Source organism: Trichosurus vulpecula, chromosome 6 (genome assembly GCF_011100635.1).
Source record: "Trichosurus vulpecula isolate mTriVul1 chromosome 6, mTriVul1.pri, whole genome shotgun sequence".
NCBI classification, from domain to species: Eukaryota; Metazoa; Chordata; class Mammalia; order Diprotodontia; family Phalangeridae; genus Trichosurus; species Trichosurus vulpecula.
In genome coordinates, this window is record NC_050578.1 from 7762805 (window position 1) to 7786052 (window position 23248).

The 23248-nt window shown below is 38.2% G+C and overlaps 2 protein-coding genes across 4 annotated transcripts in view; one reads left to right on the top strand and one right to left on the bottom strand.

Moving 5' to 3' along the window:
• Positions 1-3512: 3512 nt before the first annotated feature.
• Positions 3513-23248, bottom strand: part of NEK1 (NIMA related kinase 1) — a 204331-nt gene continuing 184595 nt past the window's right edge. For all 3 annotated transcript variants that reach the window (XM_036762736.1, XM_036762737.1, XM_036762738.1), the window contains one exon: positions 3513-4829. In XM_036762736.1, coding sequence (XP_036618631.1) covers positions 4816-4829 — 14 coding nt within the window. In that variant the 3' untranslated portion in view covers positions 3513-4815. The remainder of the gene's footprint in view (positions 4830-23248) is intronic.
• On the top strand, positions 12126-12608 carry LOC118852975 (60S ribosomal protein L21-like). The gene has a single exon (XM_036762739.1). The coding sequence runs from the start codon at positions 12126-12128 to the stop codon at positions 12606-12608; it is 483 nt and encodes a 160-aa protein (XP_036618634.1).

Genomic DNA, 23248 nt, shown 5'->3' on the forward strand with positions numbered 1-23248 from the left:
ATTACTAGGAGCCAGCATGGATGGCATCATCATGGTCGTCTGAGGACCTTCTCATATCTAGGACTGTAAGGAATATGTGATTATTGTATTCAGAAGTGGTCTATCCATCTAATCTAGTTACAACACAAACTTTGTCACAAAAGACATCTACATTTCTTTTTCATACTAAGATTGTTCTACACAGAATATAATAATTTGATGCTATTGCAGGGTTTCTCTGAGCTTTCTATTTTAACACTATCCTAACACTATTTAACACTATTTTAACACTAACAAGAAATTTAAGAAATAGTTTATTTTTTACCCCAAATTGATCACTACAAGTCAACTGAAAGTATGGTTCATCTGGATTTTTTTTACTTTTGGTTACAAGAATTATAACTTCAGCACAATTTTGGAAAGAGTCCAGTATGATGCTGTTATATACAAACTGATTGGAATCTATACAGTGTGAAGCATTCCCTTGATGATCTTGATAGGGATGAGCTGGAGAAATCAAATTCTTCAGGGAGGAATTCCAACTTTTTGTTTGCATAATAGACTGCCTCCAGTGATGCATGCATTCCCAGCACACAAAGCTCTTATTAAAGGGTTGCAGAGGTTCTCCTAGTATTAAACCAATTGGTTACCTTCTGATAAGGGAATGGGTAAATAGATGAACTGCAAAATGTCAAGCTTTTATAGTTCTTTGAAGGTGGGATTAAAGAGTTTGATGATATCTTGGCTTCATTTTTTTCAGATAATTTATTGCCATATTTTGAATATTAGTACTTTGTGTTTATATTACTAGATCACATTTAATTCCCTGCCTCCCAAAACCCCACTTATTTTCAGAAATTTTCTTCTGCCATTATTATAGTTGACAACTTTCATGTTAAATGAAAATACACCTTCCTTCACTTTGTAATTGTTTGATTGGATTATGGAAAAACACTTGGTTTTCTTGTATATTAACAATACCCTTACATTACTTATGCTACTTTGAATACTTTAAAAGCACTTAATAAGACATGAAAAGGTAAAATCATGCTTAACCATGATCAATCAGCATTTATTAAGCACCTATGTGTTAGGCAGTAATGCATATTATTCATAAGTATGAAAATTTATTGAGCACCTACCCATGAATCTGGATAGTGACTAGGTTAATTTTCTCTTTTCAAAACAACATTGTAGAAGCTATGTTTAAAATACATATATAAATTATCTTCAAACAATTTAGAACTGGCCATTTACATTAACTCTTTTTGGGGAATTCTTATGTCATTTTTTTGTCTACATAGAGAACTACATTTATTTAAGCAGAAGAGCAAAACTTTAAATCTTGGGAGAACAGCCTGGGTTATTGTATCAGAGGCAATACTTCAGGCCAGTTTTTCCTAACTCCAGAATCAGTAAGAGGGCTGACAGTCAGATATAGTAAATAAACTATAAATTCAAATTGATGAAATATTATGTACTTAAAATGATTCAAATTCAACCTTTCTGAGCTTCAGTTTCCTCATCTGTAAAATGAGATAGACTTTGATGATTTCTGAGGCCCCTTCTGGTTGTAAGTACATGAATTTATGAACTTGTAATTAGAAAGGGGGGTGGTGGTGCATGTTCATTTAGACATCTCACCAATAGAAATCGTTCCTTCCTCCAATTAAATGTTAGTGAGGGTTTTAAGTGGCAGCATGGCATAGTTGATAGAATTGGTCTCAAAACTAGGAAGCCCCGGGTTTCAGTCCTGTTTCTGACACATACTTAGCTGTATGACGGCATAACCTCTCAGTGATCTTAGGCACTAAGACTCTCTGTTGCAGAGAAGTAATTGGTAATAGGAGTTTACTCACCTCAGAGTTCCCTGCATCAAGGAAATCATAAACCCAATTTTTTATCATTACTTTTTGTCAAAGAGGAATTGCTATTATATCCATACTACACCTTTATTCAAAAGGCTAAATTTTAAAAAAATCTTTTAACACCAACAACATAGTGTGGTTGAAAGAGTCCTGGGATAGGACCTTTTGTAATTTTTCATGACCTTGGCTCTATTTCCTTTTCTAGAAAAAGAGGCGTTCCTGATGCTGGGTGAAATGAGCAGAACCAGGAGAACATAGTACACAAGAACAGCCACATTGTGTGATGACTGACTTTGATAGACTTAGCTCTTCTCAGCAGTGCAAGGATCAGAGACAGCTCCAAAAGACTCACATTGGAAAATCCTATCCACATCCAGAGAAAGAACTTTGGAGTCTGAATGCAGATGGAAGCACACTACTATTTGCTCTCTTTTTTTGTTTCTTCTTTCTTGTGGTTCCTCTCATTAGTTCTAATTCTTCTTTATGTCATGACTAATGTGAAATTGTTTAATATGAATGTAGAAGTAGATCCTATATCAGATTGCACACCAACTTGGGGAAGGAGGAGATGGGGGGGGGTAAAAATTTAAACTTCAAAATCTTATGGAAATGAATTTTGAAGACTAAAAATAAATTATTAAAGAAGTTCAAACTAAATCATATGTAGCCCTAGTGCTAACATTTTTTTTAACAGTTTACTTACCTTTTTTTGGTGTTGCATATATTTCTGTGAAAGGCAAAAAGATACATTTTTGTACTTGAGTTGTAGCCTTACCTGCTTTTATAAACACACACACATATAGAAAACATATATATGTATAATCAACTCAAAATCATGAACTAATTTTGTTTTTTGAGACTGGCTCTCCCTATTTGACCAGGCCGAAAGTGCTATGGATATTCATGGGCCCACACCCCATTGCTGATCAGTCTGAAAGCACTGACCTGCTGTTTCTGACCTGGGGAGTTTTGCCCCTCATCAAGCAGCCTGGTGGTTCCCAGCTTCAGACTTAGTGTGGACACCCAATTGGCTTTCTCTCCTACAGCTCAGAACTCCTCCAAACTTAAGCAATCCACTAGCATCCCTGCTCCTGTAGGGACTATAGGTATACACCACCATTTCTAGCTAAGAGCTAATTTTAAACTCAAGCTACAAAGAAAGCAAACAAGCATTTATTAAGCACCTACTATGTGCTTAGTATTTACAAATATTCTCATTTGATCCTCACACAATAATCTGGGAGGTAGGTGCTCATTTTTACAGTTGAGGAAACTGAGATAGATGGCTATTAAGTGACTTGCCCAGGGTCGCATGGCTACTAAGTGTTGGAGATGTGATTTGAACTCAGGTCTTTCTGACTCCAGAAATCCACTGAGACACTTGCCTACCTGAAGTCACAAAAATAACCCACAGCTTTCAGGATTTTAAAGAATTGAAATATATAGTTCAATTGAAATCTACAGTTCAAGTTCTCATCTAACTCATTTGCCAAAAAAAATATATAATTATTTGGAACCAAAAAGATTACTTCAGTATGTATAAAAAGAGAATGTGTATCAATTCATTAATGTTATAGATGAGGCATAGAAAGTGTTCATAGCTATTTATAAAAAGCATACTGTGAATAGTGTCGACAAAGAGAAGATAAACAGTATGAGGCATCCTTCTGGTAGGTAAGAAAAAATTTAATAGTAACTTCACAAAAGTAAATAAATATACAAAAATCAAGTATTTATTTTTGAATGTTAAAAATAATATACATAATAACTTTAACATAGCGCTGCTGTCAAGACTGTTTTTTATTTTTAAACTCATGAGATTTTTGCCAATCAGGCTGCTTTTGCTAAAAGGTTAACATCCTCTGTCTGGATGTCAGATATTTCCTATTTAATTCTTAGCTCTGTTGCAGGTAGAGATTGTGCTGTGTGGCCATCATCGCAAAGGAAAAAAACTACTTGACTTTATGAAACCTGGATCCTCTTGTGATGAAAAGCAATAGAGGAAACCATTAAATGATCTTTGCCCACTGAGATGCTGATTGCAAGAAACGATTTATATAGAAGTAAAAATTGGGATTGGAAACATTGTTTCTTAGTAAATCATAGTCCATGTAGCAACTGCAGATAAGAAAACCACAGAGGGATGCTGCTTTTAAACTACATGTTGAGTCAATGTTACAAGAGCTGGCAAATTTCCAAGTACTTGTGTGGGTTCTGGTCCAAATAAAAAATAACTGAAGAAACTTGCATTTTCTGAACATCAAGGAATAAAATTTTCCATCTATCCTTTGCAAATCAAAACTTTCAATGATCTCTAGAACAGCGCCTCAGTTTGTTATCTATTAAGTTGGTTTGGGTGATACTGTTGCGGAAATGTACATTTTTGGTTACAATATAGATTAGGATACAAAATGCATCCTCAAAAATGTTAAGTATTCAAAGAGGGATCTTAACAAGATTATTTAATTTAGTAAATTTAGCTCATAAAAAAACAGCAAACACTAAACACTGCCTTTTAGCATTTGTGTAAGAAAAAAAAAGTGTAAGTACTCGAATGTAAGATTTTCACAATATGGTCACTGTTTTTCAGACATACCGCAACAGGTACCTTATTTCATGATAAATATTCTTTAGAACCATTAAGTCCATTCCTGGCCCAGGGTCCCTGTTAAGCTTTGGATGGCTTGACATGAAGTATGTATGTGTCTCTGTATGACACACACACATATATTCAATAGAAACTAACTTTTAAACTCAAGGAACAAAGAAAATACACAAAGCAGTAATATTTTAAGTTTAAAATGGTATGTTTCCTTGGCGCCTTCATGCAATCAGCATGCCCATCTTAATAGTGATATTCTTATTCTATAGAGTCTTTGATACATTTCTGACTGAATCCTGTTATTCTGCTGGGCAGAATTCCACTGATTTCCCATTGCAGAAGGCAAAAGAATATCCTGAGTCAGGTTTATTCATCATTATCTGTAGAAGGAAAGGAAAATAGAAATTAACAACTGGAAATATGGGTATTCAGGCAAATGACTGTTTCTTTAAGTAACCCTAGTTTGTCCAAATTCAGAATTCATGATTGTCACATTTTTAGTGTCACATACTGTTTTACTATTATTACATGTGACATGTAGTATCAATGTAGCATTCTATTCAAAACTATATAGCATGCACATATCAGCCAGCTCTGTAGTACATCTGCATCTTGGTTGGATTTTAACACCTGTATTGGTAATTAAGGTAGGACTTTTTTTTTATTGTTTTTTCTTTTAGAATGCTAAAGTAATCAAGTGCCTTTGATTAAGTCTTGCTAGGTTTGAAGCTCCAGGTCCACACCCTTTTGCTGAGTAGGTATGAAGCCTTCAGGCCCTAAGAAGCATATATATACTCGGAGGTTAGCTTTTTGCTTTGGGGTTCTCACTCACTGGAAAAGTGTCCTGTGATTTGACCAGACAAGACTCTGGGTAGCCGTTGGATGCTGCCCCCCCCCCCACTTTGAAAACCCAGATGTTGGTGCTTCTCTTTTTGCTAATTATATATGTGATGTCTTTTTAAAAATTTCATTTATTTATTTATTTTTTACTTGTTTTTTGGTATGTGATGTCTTGATCAGGCAAAACCTGTCCGGTGAATTGTGTTATTTGCTCTGTTTGTAATTTCTGTTTGTATTTGCTCTGAAGGTCAGGATGCTGGCTTTTCCCCCTGAACTAAGTGAACGATACATGTATGTTTGATTAAAGTGAGATTGTAAACCCCTTAAAGTTGCTCTCCTTAGAAAAGCAGATCAAAGAACCTGTGCTAGCAGCCCTTCTGTGTTGTTGTTGTTGTTGGTCTTTCACCTCCCACAACAGCTATTAGCAACACTGTTGTTACAACATTGACCTCTCTTTAACCTAATCTTAAATAACAAATTTGTCACCATATTTAAATCCTTTTTCCCTAGTAATATTTTTCTTACCCAATTTAACTAAAATCCATAAACTTCTAATATGAGAAATTAAAAAAGGACATTTGTCCTGAAAGGCTTTTTTAATGTCTTTCTTAAATTATAATGGTTTAACATTTCAAGAGCTGATTTTCTAAAATAATTTAGAAGAGGAAAATTTTAATAAGCATTTTAAAACATCAAAGACATCATATTTATGAAAGAATCCTGATAGAAAAGAACACAGAAACATGTCCAATCTACATTAGATTTCTCTGTGTTTGGCCTATGTCTGCTTATATATACACAGAAAAGTGTGGATGGATTTGAGACTAGGCTTCTCACTTTTCAGTAACTCCCCACCCTCTATCAGCCTGACACTCAACCACTCTGCTGTTTGCCTTGAATCTTGCCATTATCCTCTATTACTCAGAAAGCTTGAATCACACTGATCTTATCTAATCGTTCTTCTTGGGGATTTGCTATATCCTATATGAACCTCCTCCAGTTCATAATGACCCAAGAGTCGTGTTTAATTCACCAGATTGGATTTTTTTTCAGATGCAGGCTAACAATATCAAAGGTGCCTCAATACCTTTCTCACCACTGCATAAAGTGTTGACCTTCTAATCCTTTGACTTTTGCCTTCAGAGTCTCTGGTTCCTCTATAATAGCTCATCATAGCTGCTTCCTATTGCTATCCTACCCTGCACTGGCTCTTGGTATCTGGCAAGATCCTGGCAAAGAAAAACTGTCTTAATTGCACATCTAAAGTAAATAACTGTTGATACTTTCTCAGCAAGTGTTTTGGCAGTGGAGGAGAGATGGAACACTCAAGTGGGTAGCTTGTCAAGCTGCAGCTGACTAACTGGATGGAAATTTGAAAATTTAAAAAAAATTTTAATTTAAAATTTATTTAAAATTTAAAAATTATTTTATAATTATTTAAAAAGTGTTTTAAAATTCTACTGTGTATGTAGCACTGTACTAAGTGCTTCCTTGGCTACAAAAAAAGAGTTGACAGAATCCCTTCCCTTTAGGGATTATATAGTTTGGCCAAGCAGATAAGAAATAAATGAAATAAATAAAAAATAATTGTGATTCTTGTCAATTTTTCCTTATCAATCCTCTACAAAGGATCTACCTGGCACACTATTTTTTTTCTCTAGGTCTTCTTATATTTCATAGGTACCATTGTCATTCATTCAACAACCATTTATTGAGCATCAATTCTAAGCAAAGCACTGTGCTAAACACTAGTAATACAGAGAAAGAAATTAAAGTCTCTGCCCTCAAGAAGCTTATATTCTACTGAGGAAAACAACATAAATGTAGAGAAGTACAAAAAATATTTCTGAGCAAAAAGACTTCTTGCAGCAGAGGGGATTAGTAGTAGAGGGTGGCACTTGACAGCTAGAAGGGGTCTCAGCAGCCATCAAGATGAATCCACACAAAAAGAATCCCTGTCATACCAAACCTTCGAAGAGACTGTGAAGCCTCTGCCTAAGGACCTGTAACGTAGGAGGAGCTCATTACATTTCTGGACTGCTCTGTTAAGGAAGGTTTTCCTGACATCAAGCCTCATTTTGCTTCTTTGAACCTTCTGATGGGGTGCTTGTGCTTAGATCCTAATTCTAACATCACATTTCTCTTTAGCCTCTGCTTGGGTATCTGTGCCTGTCACAGAATTCCAATTCTGGAACACATTTTAGTTCCCAAAACATATTCTTTCCCAGGCAGCCTTTCTACAGCTAAAGGGCAGCATGCCCCAGACTATCTCTGCTTCTTCCTCAGTAAGCAGCTATGCCCAATTACAGGCTGATTCAGGATGCTGATAACTGACTACACACTGAGTCTATCTAACACATATCCTAGACATGGTCAAATGTATACTCCTTTACATTAATCTTGTCTAACAAGACACGAGATGGAATCCACCTGGATATTCCCAGTTAGCCGTGAACTTTGGTGACTTAGTGATGTTTCACAGGCAAAACCATACCCCCGGTATCCCCCCGTGGGCTATTTCCCAGTGAACTCTGGGTAAGATACCTGCGCAATAGATACAAAAGTGCATTTTCCTTTAAGAACTGACCACTCCTAAACCACTCCCTAATCTCACCCCAACACACCTAATTGACAGGTTTCATCCCTAAATCTTGTACTTAAACTTTCCCTGTAGCCCTGTATGGTGGCAGGTTCCCTAAGAACTCTTGCCCGCTTCATTTACATAAAGCGTAATAAATCTTTGCCTCCTTGACTTAGAGAATGCTTGGGTCCTAGAATTCATTCCAGGCGGCCTTGCCTCGGGAATTTTGGTTTGGGATTCCTACATCCCTGGGCTCATTTCTCTCTCAACACTTCCATCCGTTACTCCTGATTCTATATTCTTTTTTTTTTTTTTTTAAATGCAATTTATTTATTTAACATATTTGGTTTTCAGCATTGATTTTCACAACAGTTTGAATTACAAATTTTCTCCCCATTTCTGCCCTCCCCCCCCACTCCAAGATGGCGTATATTCTGGTTGCCCTGTTCCCCAGTCAGCCCTCCCCTCTATCACCCCCCTCCCCTCTCATCCCCTTTTCCTTTCCTTTCTTGTAGGGCAAGATAAATTTCTATGCCCCATTGCCTGTGTATCTTATTTTTTAGTTGCATACAAAAAGTTTTTTTGTTTTTGAACATCTGATTTTAAAACTTTGAGTTCCAAATTCCCTTCCCTCTTCCCTTCCCACCCACCCTCCTTAAGAAGTTGAGCAATTCAACCTAGGCCACACATGTATTATTATGTATAACCCTTCCACAATACTCATGTTGTGAAAGGCTAACTACATTTTGCTCCTTCCCAACCCATCCCGCTTTATTGAATTTTCTCCCTTGACCCTGTCCCCTTTCCAAAGTGTTTGTTTTGATTACCTCCACCCCCATCTGCCCTCCACTCCATCATCCCCCCGCCTTTTATTTTTTTTTTTATCTTCCTCCCTCTTCTTTCCTGCTGGGTAAGATACCCAACTGAGTATGTATGGTATTCCCCCTCAGGCCAAATCTGATGAGAGCAAGGTTCACTCATTCCCCCCTCACCTGCCCTCTCCCCTCCTCCCATAGAACTGCTTCCTCTTGCCACCTTTATGGGAGATAATCCACCCCATTCTATCTCTCCCTATCTCCCTCTCTCAGTATGTTACTCTCTTATCCCTTAATTTCATTTTATTTCTTTTAGATATCTTCTCTTCATCCTCAACTCACCCTGTGTCTGCTCTCTCTTTTACATATATATATACACATACATACATATACACATAGATACATACATACATTCACATTCACTTATATATATACTTAAACATATATATATATGCATATATATATATGCATATTCCCTTCAGCTACCCTAATACTGAGGTCTCATGAATCATACTCATCATCTTTCCATGTAGGAATGTAAACAAAACAGTTCAACTTTAGTAAGTCCCTTGCAATTTCCGTTTCTTGATTACCTTTTCATGCTTCTCTTGATTCTTGTGTTTGAAAGTCAAATTTTCTATTCAGTTCTGGTCTTTTCACTGAGAAAGCTTGAAAGTCCTCTATTTTATTGAAAGTCCATATTTTGCCTTGGAACATGATACTCAGTTTTGCTGGGTAGGTGATTCTAGGTTTTAATCCTAGCTCCATTGACCTCCGGAATATCGCATTCCAAGCCCTTCGATCTCTTAATGTAGAAGCTGCCAGATCTTGGGTTATTCTGATTGGGTTTCCACAATACTCAAATTGTTTCTTTCTGGCTGCTTGCAGTATTTTCTCCTTGATCTGGGAGCTCTGGAATTTGGCAACAATATTCCTAGGAGATTTCTTTTTGGGATCTATTTGAGGAGGGCAATCTGATGGATTCTTTCAATTTCTATTTTGCCCTGTGGCTCTAGAATATCAGGGCAGTTCTCCTTGATAATTTCCTGAAAGATGGTATCTAGGCTCTTTTTTTGATCATGGCTTTCAGGTAGTCCAATAATTTTTAAATTATTTCTCCTGGATCTATTTTCCAGGTCAGTGGTTTTTCCAAGGAGATATTTCACATTGTCTTCCATTTTTTCATTCCTCTGGTTCTGTTTTATAATATCCTGATTTCTCATAAAGTCACTAGCTTCCACTTGCTCCAATCTAATTTTTAAAGTAGTATTTTCTTCAGTGGTCTTTTGGACCTCCTTTTCCATTTGGCTAATTCTGCCTTTCAAGGAATTCTTCTCCTCATTGGCTTTTTGGAGCTCTTTTGCCATTTGAGTTAGTCTATTTTTTAAGGTGTTGTTTTCTTCAGTGTATTTTTCAGTATTTTTTTGGGTCTCCTTTAGCAAGTCATTGACTTGTTTTTCATGGTTTTCTCGCATCCTTCTTATTTCTCTTCCCAATTTTTCCTCTACTTCTCTAACTTGCTTTTCCAAATCCTTTTTGAGTTCTTCTATGGTCTGGGGCCAGTTCATGTTTTTCTTGGAGGCTTTGGTTGTAGGCTCTATGACTTTGTTGTCTTCTTTAGGCTGTATATTTTGGTCTTCTTTGTCACCAAAGAAAGAATCCAAAGTCTGAGACTGAATCTGGGCGCGTTTTCGCTGCCTGGCCATATTCCCAACCAACTAACTTGACCCTTGAGTTTTTCAGTGGGGTATGACTGCTTGTAGATTACAGAGTTCTATGTTCTACGTTTGGGGGGGAGGTGCCAGCTCTATCAGAGCCGTACTCCTCCTTCCCCAAGGACCCCCAGTCCAGACTGGGCTCAGATCTTCGGCAGGCTGTGCACCCCTGCTGTGATCCGCCACTTAATTCCTCCCACCAGGTGGGCCTGGAGCAGGAAGTAACAACAGCTGTAGCTGCCCCACCTCCACTGCCCCCGGGGCTGGAAGCCTAACCGCGAACTCCTTCCACTCCCGCAGCTTTTCCCACTAACCTTCTCCGCAGTCTTTGGTGTTTGTGGGTCGAGGGGTCTGGTAACTGCCGCAGCTCACATATTCAGGGCGCTAGGGCCCCCTCCGCCAGGCTTCTGGTCTGGATCGTCCACGCCGCTCAGGCTGGGCTCTGCTCCACTCCGTTCCCAGCTCCCAGCTCCCAGCTCCCAGCTCCGTGTGGAATAGACCTCACCCAGAAACCATCCGGGCTGTCCTGGGCTGGAGCCCTGCTTCCCTCTGCTGTTCTGTGGGTTCTGCCGTTCTAGAATTGGTTCAGAGCCATTTTTATAGGTTTTTGGAGGGACTTGGGTACGGAGCTCACTCTAGTCCGTGCTTACCAGCCACCATCTTGGCTCCGCCCCCCTGATTCTATATTCTGGGACCCTCTTCTATATGACATGACTTCAACTACTTGAAAACAGCTTTTCCTTTAAGGTCTCTCCAGGCTAAACAGTTCTGAAGGCTACCAGTTTAAAAGAAGGATGTTGATAAACTAGAGCACGTCCAGAGCAGAACAAGCAGGATGGCGGAAGGCCTTGTGTTCACGTCATATGAAGATCATCTGGAAGAACTGGCCATGCTTACCCTCCCCAGAATGGGAAAACAAGGGCAACAGAACAAAAGGAAGAGCGTGGCACGGCGTGGCATGGCGTGGCGTGGCACGGCGTGTGTGTGTATGTTTTTCTTCATAGATGTGTTTTATTTTAAAACTTTTTATTTATTTTGTTAAATATTTCCCAATCACATGTAAAAAATTTAAAAATCATTTTTAACAAATTTTGAGTTCCAAATTCTCTCCTTCCCTCCAGCCCCTTCCCCCCTTGAGAAGACAAGTACTTTGATTTTGATTATACATGTGAGGTCGTGCAAAATATAGTTCCTTCTTAGCCATGCTGAAAAAGAAAGCACAAAACGAAACAATAAAAATAAAGAAACTTTTAGAAGTATGCTTCCATCTGTATTCAGAATTTATCAGTTTTCTTTCTGGAGGTGGACAGCATTTTTCATCATGAGTCCTTTGGAATCGTCTTGGTGGATCGTCTTGATCAGAGTAGCTAAGTCTTTCACAGTTGATCATACTTACAATATTGCTGTTACTGCGTACAATGTTCTGTTTCTGCTCAATTAACTTTGCATCAGTTCATAGAAGTATTCCCAGGTTTTTCTAAAACATGCCGTTCATCATTTCTTTCCATCATAATCCTATACCACAACTTTTTCAGCCATTCCCCCCACAATTGATGCATATTCTCTTAATTTCTAGTTCTTTGTATGGCACGGTCTTATAAAAACAACTGCAGGAATGCTAACCCTCAGAATGGTGAGGAAAGCTATGCAAAGCATAAAGAATTTTTTTTAAAAGCTGTATCGGGCCTTTCCGCCGGCTCCGCCATATTCCAGCGAGTTGCCAAAATGATGAACACAAAAGGAAAAAGGAGAGGGACACGCTACATGTTTTCTAGGCCCTTTCGAAAACACAGTGTTGTCCCTTTGGCTACATATATGGGAATATACAAGAAAGGTGACATTGTAGATCTCAAGGGTACGGGCACAGTTCAGCAAGGAGTGCCCCACAAATGTTGCCATAGCAAGACTAGACGGGTCTATAATGTTACTCAACATGCTGTGGGCACTGTTGTAAACAAACAGGTCAAGGGCAAGATTCTAGCCAAGAGAATTAAAGTGCGTATTGAACATATTAAGCATTCTAACAGCAGAGATAGCTTCCTGAAGCAGGTAAAGGAAAATGATCAGAAGAAGAAGGAAGCCAAAGAAAAAGGCACTTGGGTTCAACTGAAACGCCAGCCTGCTCCACCCAGAGAAGCACACTTTGTGAGAACCAATGGCAAGGAACCTGAGCTGTTGGAACCAATCCCCTATGAATTCATGGCATAAATGACTGCTAAAAAAACAATAAAAAAAACTTGGATTATGAAAAAAAAAAGCTGTATTGGGACAAAAGGATAGAGAATTAGTCCTATGATTTCATTAACGTAGTGAGCTCTTGGGAGAGGAAACACTTTCTACCAATGTAGAATGATACAAAAAATCAAAGTTGGTTAGTGAGTTTCCTATGCATCTACATTAGTTTCTTCAAACAAATCTCATTCTTCTTCCTCATTGGGATCAATTCCCTTTGTGTCTCTAGAATGTCATTTCTGAGACTCTCCCATTCATTCTAGGCTAATTTCCTTTATGGCATTTTAGTTCATGGGATCCTATCTTTTTATCTTGAACTTTTTGAAATCTGCTTTCCCAAAATCTATGGTGATTTCCTTTGAAATGATTTTCTTTACTTCTCTATATCATACTCTAAGAAAAAGAGTGATCATTCTCCCCCAAAGTTCCCATTGTTTCCCTCCTAGCAACCAGTTTCTCCTTATTTAGTGTGAATAAGATTGGCCCCTCCACCTTTTGAAGTATGAAATTATTACTAAGGCAAGTCAAGAAATTATTAACTTCTCTATTTTTGGCAGCGAGTGAGCCAGAGAGAAAGAGAGAGAGGGAGAGAGAAAGGGAGAGGGAGAGGGAGAAGGAAAGAAGGAGAGGGGGAGAGAGAAAGATTTCAGAAGATGCCTGGATAACTGAAATCTCTCATCACTACCCTATCATGCCTCTGTTCCAGACATATATGTACACGCGGACTATGCATTCTTTTCCTATTTTTTTTTGTTCAAAGTACTTCTGATGAGATGTGTAAGACCCCTGGCAAACATATTCTTGACAACATTTGTTTAGGTGTACCCCATCACTAGTCAGGCATCATCAAATGTGTGACATGGGAACTAAGAAAGAGTATCCCTGCAAACTTAGGCTACACTGACAGAAGTATAATATCCAAGACAAGGGAAGGGACAGTCTGCACTGGGTCAGGCCACAATTAGATTATCATTTTCAATTACAGGTACTGCATTGTTGGAAGGGTACTGATAAGCTGGAGAGCATCAACAGGAAGGTATCATGAATGGTGAAAGGGTTTGAGATTAAGCTGTATAAGGATCATGCCAAGGAATCAGAAAAATTTAGCATAAAGAAGATTCAGAGTACATCTTGAGAGCTGTCTCTGAATATTAGAATGCCAATATAGTTGGAAGAAGTAATAGACTTGTTCTGCTTGGCTCCAGAGGGCAAAACTAGGCAAAAGGGGTAGAAGTTGCATGTTTATGATTTATATGAGGAAAAAACTTCCTTGCAATTGATTGGAGATAGCTTCAAGTAGAATGGGTTGGTAGGGGTGTTCCTCTTCCCTGGAGGTCTTCAAACAGAAACTGGATGACAACTTGTCAGTTATACTGTTGGGAAGTATTTACTTAAAGATGTTTCCCTGTGTGGCAGATAATGTCCTACATAAAGTCTATAAAAATGGTAGGCTTCTCTAGATGTTGCTGGTTTGTAGATAAAATTACACACTGAACATGATAGGGCTTTCTCAGTGAGAATGATACAGAGATCTATTAAAAAAAACAGGTGGATGGAAAAAGGCCCTGTTGGGATGATCAAGGACTATGAAGTCTTGGCTAAGAAACTGAAGCCTTTAGAAGCACAAGTTAGACAAGATGTCTTTTCTCAACTTTAAGAGACAAAAGATGCCAGAAGCTCAGTGCCATCTCAGTGGACTCATGATTTTATATCACGAATGCATTCGCAGCAAGTCAGAAGGTATTAGACACAGAAAACACTGAACAATAACATAGAATATAATAAATTTCATTTTCTAGTAGACAAGGAGTGTCTAGTTACAGATGTGGGAGTCATTTAAGGAAAGAAGTTATACAGTCAGACTGGTTAAAATGAAAGTACAAATCAAAGAGCAAATTTTAAAAAAGGATAAAGACAAGAAGATGACATTACATATGATTACAACAGCATCAAGTTGGCTGTTTCTTAGAAAAAAAAAACACCTCACAAAAAGCAAAAAATGTACCAAAGCAAAGGACTACCCTAACACAATTCTTTTCATGTAGTAGTCCTGGAGAGACAGTTTTGGGAGGGAGGGCAAAAAGGGAATAGCTGGAATAGGATTTTATTCTCACTGATGAAAACTGCAGAACCACGACATCTGGGACACCCAAAAGTAATGGCTAGTATATGGACAGACCTCAAGAGTGGGCTCTTGTGATATGGATTGTGCCTTCATATAGGATTTATGGAAATGCATGGACAAGAATCATACAAAATAAGAAGGTGTGGAGGGGCTGGGTTCAGCCCTGGTAGAGGGAATGAACAAATTGATAAGCTAATAATGGTTATATTAAGATATTCAAGTAAGTATAGTTATCACATACTTATCACCTCAGAAGAGATAAAGAAAAGTGATGGGGGTGGAGCCAAGATGGCGGCTGGAAAGTAGGGACCAGCTTGAGCTCCCTGCCGAGTCCCTCCAAAAACCTATAGAAAATGGCTCTTAACCAATTCTAGAGTGGCGGAACCCACAGAACAGCGGAGGGTAGCAGGGCTCCAGCCCAGGACAGCCTGGATGGTCTCTGGGTGAGGTCTATCCCACATGGAGCTCGGAGCTGGGAGCTGGGAATGGAGTGGAGCAGAGCCCAGCCTGAGCTGCGTGGATCAACCAGACCAGGAGCCGGGCAGAGCGGGCCCTGGTGCCCTGTGTCGGTGAGCTGCCGCAGTTGCCCGTTTTCTCAACCCACAAACACCAAAGACTGCGGAGAAGGTTAGTGGGAAAAGCTGCAGGAGTGGAAGGAGTTCGCGGTTCGGCTTCCAGCCCTGGGGGCAGCGGAGGTGGGGCAGCTACAGCTGCTGCTGCTTCTGGCCCCAGGCCCACCTGGTGGGAGGAATTAAGGGGCGGATCAGAGCAGGAGTGCACAGCCTGATGAAGATCCAAGCCCAGTCCGGGTTGGGGGTTCTTGGGGAAGGAGTAGTGCTGGTGTGACAGAGCTGGCACCTCCCCCCCAAACGTGAAACATAGAACTCGTTAGTCTACAAGCAGTCATACCCCATTGAAAAACTCAAGGGTCAAGTTAGTTGGTTGGGAATATGGCCAGGCAACGAAAACACACCCAGATTCAGTCTCAGACTTTGGATTCTTTCTTTGGTGACAAAGAACACCAAAACATACAGCCTAAAGAAGACAACAAAGTGCAAGAACCTACACCAAAAGCCTCCAAGAAAAACATGAACTGGTCCCAGGCCATGGAAGAGCTCAAAAAGGATTTGGAAAATCAAGTTAGAGAAGTAGAGGAAAAATTGGGAAGAGAAATGAGAAGGATGCGAGAAAACCATGAAAAACAAGTCAATGACTTGCTAAAGGAGACTCAAAAAAATACTGAAAAATACACTGAAGAAAACAACACCTTAAAAAACAGACTAACTCAAATGGCAAAAGATCTCCAAAAAGCCAATGAGGAGAAGAATGCCTTGAAAGGCAGAATTAGCCAAATGGAAAAGGAGGTCCAAAAGACCACTGAAGAAAATACTACCTTAAAAATTAGACCAGAGCAAGTGGAAGCTAGTGACTTGATGAGAAATCAGGATATTATAAAACAGAACCAAAGGAATGAAAAAGTGGAAGACAATGTGAAATATCTCCTTGGAAAAACCAGTGACCTGGAAAATAGATCCAGGAGAGATAATTTTAAAATGATTGGACTACCTGAAAGCCACGATCAAAAAAAGAGCCTAGATATCATCTTTAAAGAAATTATCAAGGAGAACTGCCCTGATATTCAAGAGCCACAGGGCAAAATAGAAATTGAAAGAATCCATCGATCGCCTCCTCAAATAGATCCCAAAAAGAAATCTCCAAGGAATATTGTTGCCAAATTCCAGAGCTCCCAGATCAAGGAGAAAATACTGCAAGCAGCCAGAAAGAAACAATTTGAGTATTATGGAAACCCAATCAGAATAACCCAAGATCTGGCAGCTTCTACATTAAGAGATCGAAGGGCTTTGAATGTGATATTCTGGAGGTCAATGGAGCTAGGATTAAAACCTAGAATCACCTACCCAGCAAAACTGAGTATCATGTTCCAAGGCAAAATATGGATTTTCAATAAAATAGAGGACTTTCAAGCTTTCTCAGTGAAAAGACCAGAACTGAATAGAAAATTTGACTTTCAAACACAAGAATCACGAGAAGCATGAAAAGGTAATCAAGAAACAGAAATTGCAAGGGACTTATTAAAGTTGAACTGTTTTGTTTACATTCCTACATGGAAAGATGATGTGTATGATACATGAGACGTCAGTATTAGGGTAGCTGAAGGGAATATGCATATATATATATATATATGTTTATTTATATATAGGTGAATGTGTATGTATACACACACACACACACACACACATATATATATATATAAAAGAGAGAGCAGGAACAGGGTGAGCTGAAGATGAAGGGAAGATATCTAAAAGAAATAAAATCAAATTAAGGGATGAGAGAGCAACATACTGAGAGAAGGAGATAGGGAGAGATAGAATGGGGTGGATTATGTCACATAGAGGTAGCAAGAGGAAGCAGTTCTATGGGAGGAGGGGAGAGGGCAGGTGAGGGGGGAATGAGTGAACCTTGCTCTCATCAGATTTGGCCTGAGGAGGGAATACCATGCATACTCAATTGGGTATCTTACCCCACAGGAAAGAAGAGGGAGGAAGATAAAAAAAAAATAAAAGAAGGGGGGATGATGGAGGGGAGGGCAGATGGGGATGGAGGTAATCAAAACAAACACTTTGGAAAGGGGACAGGGTCAAGGGAGAAAATTCAATAAAGCGGGATGGGTTGGGAAGGAGCAAAATATAGCTAGTCTTTCACAACATGAGTATTGTGGAAGGGTTATACATAATGATACACATGTGGCCTAGGTTGAATTGCTTGACTTCTCAGGGAAGGTGGGTGGGAAGGGAAGAGGGGAGAGAATTTGGAACTCAAAGTTTTAAAAACAGATGTTCAAAAACAAAACAAAAAAAGTTTTTGCATGCAACTAGAAAATAAGATACACATGCAATGGGGTGTAGAAATTTATCTTGCTCTACAAGAAAGGAAGGGAAAAGGGGATGAGAGGGGAGAGGGGTGATGGAGGGGAGGGCTGACTGGGGAACAGGGCAACCAGAATATATGCCATCTTGGAGTGGGGGGGAGGGTAGAAATGGGGACAAAATTTGTAATTCAAACTCTTGTGAAAATCAATGCTGAAAACTAAATATGTTAAATAAATAAATTTAAATTAAAAAAAAAGTGACTGCAGAAAATGTATTGAAATATATTTTATAGCTAAAGTAAGTTTTATATACACACCTCTATGTACTTTTGTGTCTTTTTATTTACATTTCGTCTCTCTCATTCATTCAATTCAATAACATTAATAATTTACAAAGTGTAGATCATGGTGCTGAGGACTGGGTGAAATAGGTACCTTATGGACAAAACATCAAGATCATGAGTAAGGTCCTAAATAGAGTAAGATCCACCTCTTAGTTGCCTAAAAACACAGGGCATCCTTCCACTAGATTTTTAATGTAATAATTTGGAATCACAGGCTGCTAGATTTAGAGTTGGAAAGGATCTTGGAAGTTATCTAATCTAACCCTCTCATCTTTCAGATAAGGAACTGAGGTCTAAAGAGGTTAAGACAAATGTTCACGGTTTACACTGAGAGTAGTAGTAATTGAAATCACTCTCTGGACTGCTCCCTGAGTCCTCAGCTGCCTTTCTCACTTCAAGATCCCTCCACCTCGAGGTCTGCTCTTTGGGAGGATTGAGGTAACCCAAAGGGTGACTGGATCACCATAACCTGAAGGGACCCAGCTATGGTCACTTCATTTCCTGCTCACCCCACTTTCCAGATTGTTCCACCTCTCAGTCCTGTATCCTCCCCTACCTCCCACTTTGTTTTCCAGCTTCACTTCCTTGAGAAGTAAATTTTCCAGCTTTTCTTCCATCTCGTAAACTCCTCGCGAGTAGGACCTTCTTGTTTTCTTGTATTTATATCCCCTAGCATCTGGTATAGTGCCTGGCATACAATAAGCCTTAATAAGTGCTTTGTCTCTGTCTAATAAGTATTAGAGCCAAGATCTGAACACAGGTCCTCTAACTCTAAATCTAGTGCCTCTTCTTCCATATCATTGCTTCTCTTAAAAAAAAAAGGGCAAAACATATTCTTGGGTAGCTTTTTAAATATACTTTTCCTTTTATGTCAACTCCTAAGTCACCTTAATTATTTTCTTCAGTTTCTATTTATGTGTAAGCCTAAGAATAAAGTGGTAAAATCATATAGCAATTCTTATTTCTAATATTAACTTCTTCGATTTGAATTTGGATTGCTATATCCGAACAAAAATGAAAAAATCCCAAAGACAAGAAAACAGTTACCTGCTTCGATTTCTTTTTTGAGAACTAATTCCTATGGACTCTTAAAGATGTTAAAGTATTTACGAATATGTGTGTCCGAGATGGAACCAAAGTGAACTGGTGCTTAAAATTACATTTATATTTAATAGGGAAGGCAGTATTTTTTGATGGAATTAGGAACTTCATTTGGAGAGATTTGAATTCTTATGTAAATAGCTTATCATTAATATGGATGACAGGGAAAAGGCAACATACATTGTCAAAAGCAAAATACAATTACAAAATTGTAACAGAAAAATCAGAGAAGTGGATTATAATGTAGACATAACAAAAGTATTTTGAAGCTGGCACACTACTGTTCTGAGGGCTCCCGGCCTACTATCTTTCAGTAGCTGATTAGTTAGTATTTGAACTATCCATGCCATTTCTTTTCTTGCTCTCAGAGTGTTAGCTGTCACTTCTAGCACCAAATCTTTCACCGCGATTATTAATAAAAGGCGACAAGATTCATATTAGCTCATTGGCTGCTTTTGAGTAATTCTAGTGGGGAGAAAGGAAAAATGTTTAAAATGTAATATTGGGAGAGGGTAGACTTCAGTTACTCATGTTACCTCATAGATGATCCCAGTTTTAGCAGAGATGACAGGTAGTTACTTTACTGGGTAACAAATGCTTCGACAAACACAAATATAGCGTGCAGAAAGAATAAACACATTTTTCACCTAATTATATCACTGCAGAAGACATTTGTCAACAGTGGGCTCAATCAATAAACATTTATTAAGGGCTTATTATGTACTACTTGTTGTGTTAGGCACCAGGGATAGAAAAACAAATGAAACAGTCCCTGTCCTCAAGAAAATTTTGTTCTACTGGGACAAAACAACATATAAATAGATAAGTAAATATAAAATCAATAAAAAGTGAATGAAGTGTCTCCCCTGGGTCTACTTTCTTAAACTCACTTTTGCTCGGTGGGCCCCCAAGGGGATAACTACCCCAGGATCAAGGGAATCTTTTGGTCTGAATGTCTAACACTACAAACATACTTAAGATACAGCAACAGCTAGAAATCCAACAAATTTAAAAACTCCCACCTAAAAATTAAAATAGAAATCCTAAAAATAAAAAACAAGATTCACAAAACTGAAAACAAAACCCCACCAAATGAACAGGAATAAATTGCAAACACTGGAATAAATGAAACTTTTGTAACATATCAAATTATATATATCTAAAATCAATGCATAAAATTTTTGCAATGAGGATAAACTAGCATCCTTTCCAATAATATAAGGATAAAGAAATACTGTCCATTGTCCATACTACCATTAGATATAGTTCTAGAAATGTCCAGCTACAGCAATACAACAAGAAAAAGAAACTGAGGGCATAAAGAGACAAAACTACTGCTTTCTGCAGATGATACGACGGTGCACTTAGAAAACTGAAGAGAATCAACTAAAATTAACTGAAACAATAATTCAATGAGGTTGCAAGATATAAAATATAATAAAAATTATACTACCTAAATTAGTTTATTCAGTGTCATAGTAATCAATATGATAAAGGAATGTTTTGCAGTTAGAAAACAATAACAATACTTATCCAGAGGAACAGAAGGTCGAGAATTTCAAGGGTAATAATGGAAACACTGGGAAGGAAGATGGTCCGGTAGTAGCAGATCTCAAACCATACTTCAAAGCCATGATCACCGAAACAATTTGGTACTAATTAAAAAAGAGTGGTTGATTTATGCTACAGATCAGGTGCACAACAAAGCAAATGAACCTAGTAACCAAATATTCGTTAAATCCAAAGATATCCCAGGAATCACTATAAGAACTCAGTATTTGACAAAAATTTCTCATTTGCAAGATAAATAAGGAGCTGATTCAAATTTATAAGAGCCATTCTCCAACTGACAGATGTCAAAAGATATGAACAAGTAGTTCTCAAGGAAAGAAACCCAAGCTATCTGTAGCCATATGAAAAAAAATACTCAAAATCACTAATAGAGGAAGCAAATTAAAAGCTACTCCAAGGTTCCACTACACATTTAGTATATCATCTAAGTAGACAAAAGAGGAAAATGACAAGGTTGGAGGAACTGTGGGAAAATAGGCACAACGATGCACTTTGATTACCAATTAAATCGTATATTCCACTGCCCCTCAATGTGAACCTTTTACTCCAGATAGTCTCCCCAATACAACAGGTTCATCCTTAAATTCACTCAGTGCTCTGTCCACATAGTTTGCCATTCTTACTTCCAAATTATTCTCCCAACACACCTTTTTCTGAATCTTATTGAACTTACTAATTATAGGAGACTACTAGCATTTGTGGTTTTATTCTCTAGTTGCTTTATATGTGTATATTGCCCACCCCACCCCCCAAAAAAAGATTGCATGCTTGTTGTGGACAAGTAATATGTATCATTTTGGGAGTGTAGGAGACCTTAGATACCATAAATTTTTATTTTTTTTCAGAGAGAGAAAATTAAGAAACTTGTCAGGTGACATCAGGGCCAGAGACTGAATCTAGACCTCTTGATTTCAAATCCAATATTCTTTATTGAGTATATAGAGAATATGCCTAGGAGAAATCTGCTAACCCAGAATCCCTCTTGTGCCTCCTTAGCTAAGGTTGATTCCTTGTTATGTAAGAGTAAAAGCTGTTTTCAACATTTATTTAATACTTTGAGAAATCTATCATTTGTGAGAATAACTCCTTCCACAAACACAGAAAACCTCTTCATGCCATCTAATCCTGTAAATCTTCCTCCAGAAAGCCTATAGAGGATTCATCTAAAGTGTTAGAGGCCTTCCTGACATTTTTCAAAATCTAAGACCCACTAATATACTATTCAAATTGCTGGTTTGCTATCTTTCATTTCTTACTATAAATGACCTGTCCACTTTCTTTTTGGTCACATGGGTATCTTTGAGACTCTTTTATACTTTATCTTGTATTCCTATTTTATTGGTAACAGAACCACCTGCATACACCACCAAACATCTTTTCATCATGCCTTGAGGTGCTTACCATCTTAGCTCTTAGCCTCTTGTTTTAGAATTGGCAGACATCTTACACTACCAGGAGAGTATAGGTGTTAAAAAGTGATGTTTTTGTATTGGCAAGCAATTTGGAATCACTGAAACCACGGCACAATATCTTTTTTAAAATTTTTTTTTAATTTAATATATTTAGTTTTCAGCATTGATTTTCACAAGAGTTTGAATTACAAATTTTGTCCCCATTTCTACCCTCCCCCCACTCCAAGATGGCGTATATTCTGGTTGCCCTGTTCCCCTGTCAGCCTTCCCTTCTGTCACCCCACTCCCCTCTCATCCCCTTTTCCCTTCCTTTCTTGTAGGGCAAGATAAATTTCTACGCCCCATTGCCTGTGTATCTTATTTTCTAGTTGCATGCAAAAACTTTTTTTTTTTTGTTTCTGAACATCTGTTTTTAAATCTTTGAGTTCCAAATTCTCTCCCCTCTTCCCTTCCCACCCACCCTCCCTAAGAAGTCAAGCAATTCAACATAGGCCACATGCATATCATTATGTATAACCCTTCCACAATACTCATGTTGTAAAAGACAAAAAAAACTATATTTTGCTTCTTCCTAACCTATCCCCCTTTATTGAATTTTCTCCCTTGACCCTGTCCCTTTTCGAAAGTGTTTGTTTTTGACTACCTCCACCCCCATCTGCCCTCCCTTCTATCATCCCCCCCCCTTTTTTTTATCTTCTTCCTCCTTCTTTCCTGTGGGGTAAGATATCCAATTGAGTATGTATGGTATTCCCTCTTCAATTCAAATCTGATGAGAGCAAGATTCACTCATTCCCCCTCACCTGCCTTCTCTTCTCTTCCTACAGAACTGCTTTTTCTTGCCACTTTTATGCGAGATATTTTACCCCATTCTACCTCTCCCTATCTTCCTCTCTCAATATATTCCTCTCTTATCCCTTAATTTGATTTTATTTCTTTTAGATCTCTTCCCTTCATCTTCAACTCACCCTGTTCCTGCTCTCTCTCTCTCTCTATATGTATATACACACATACATATATACATACATACACACTCACATAACATATATAAACATATATATGTATATATATATATAAATAAACATATATATATATATATATATATATATATATATATATATATATATATGCATATTCCCTTCAGCTACTCTAATACTGAGGTCTCATGAATCATA

Bases quoted from the DNA above. Each gene is read 5' to 3' on its own strand.
- LOC118852975 (XM_036762739.1), top strand. From the start codon at position 12,126: ATGATGAACACAAAAGGAAAAAGGAGAGGGACACGCTACATGTTTTCT.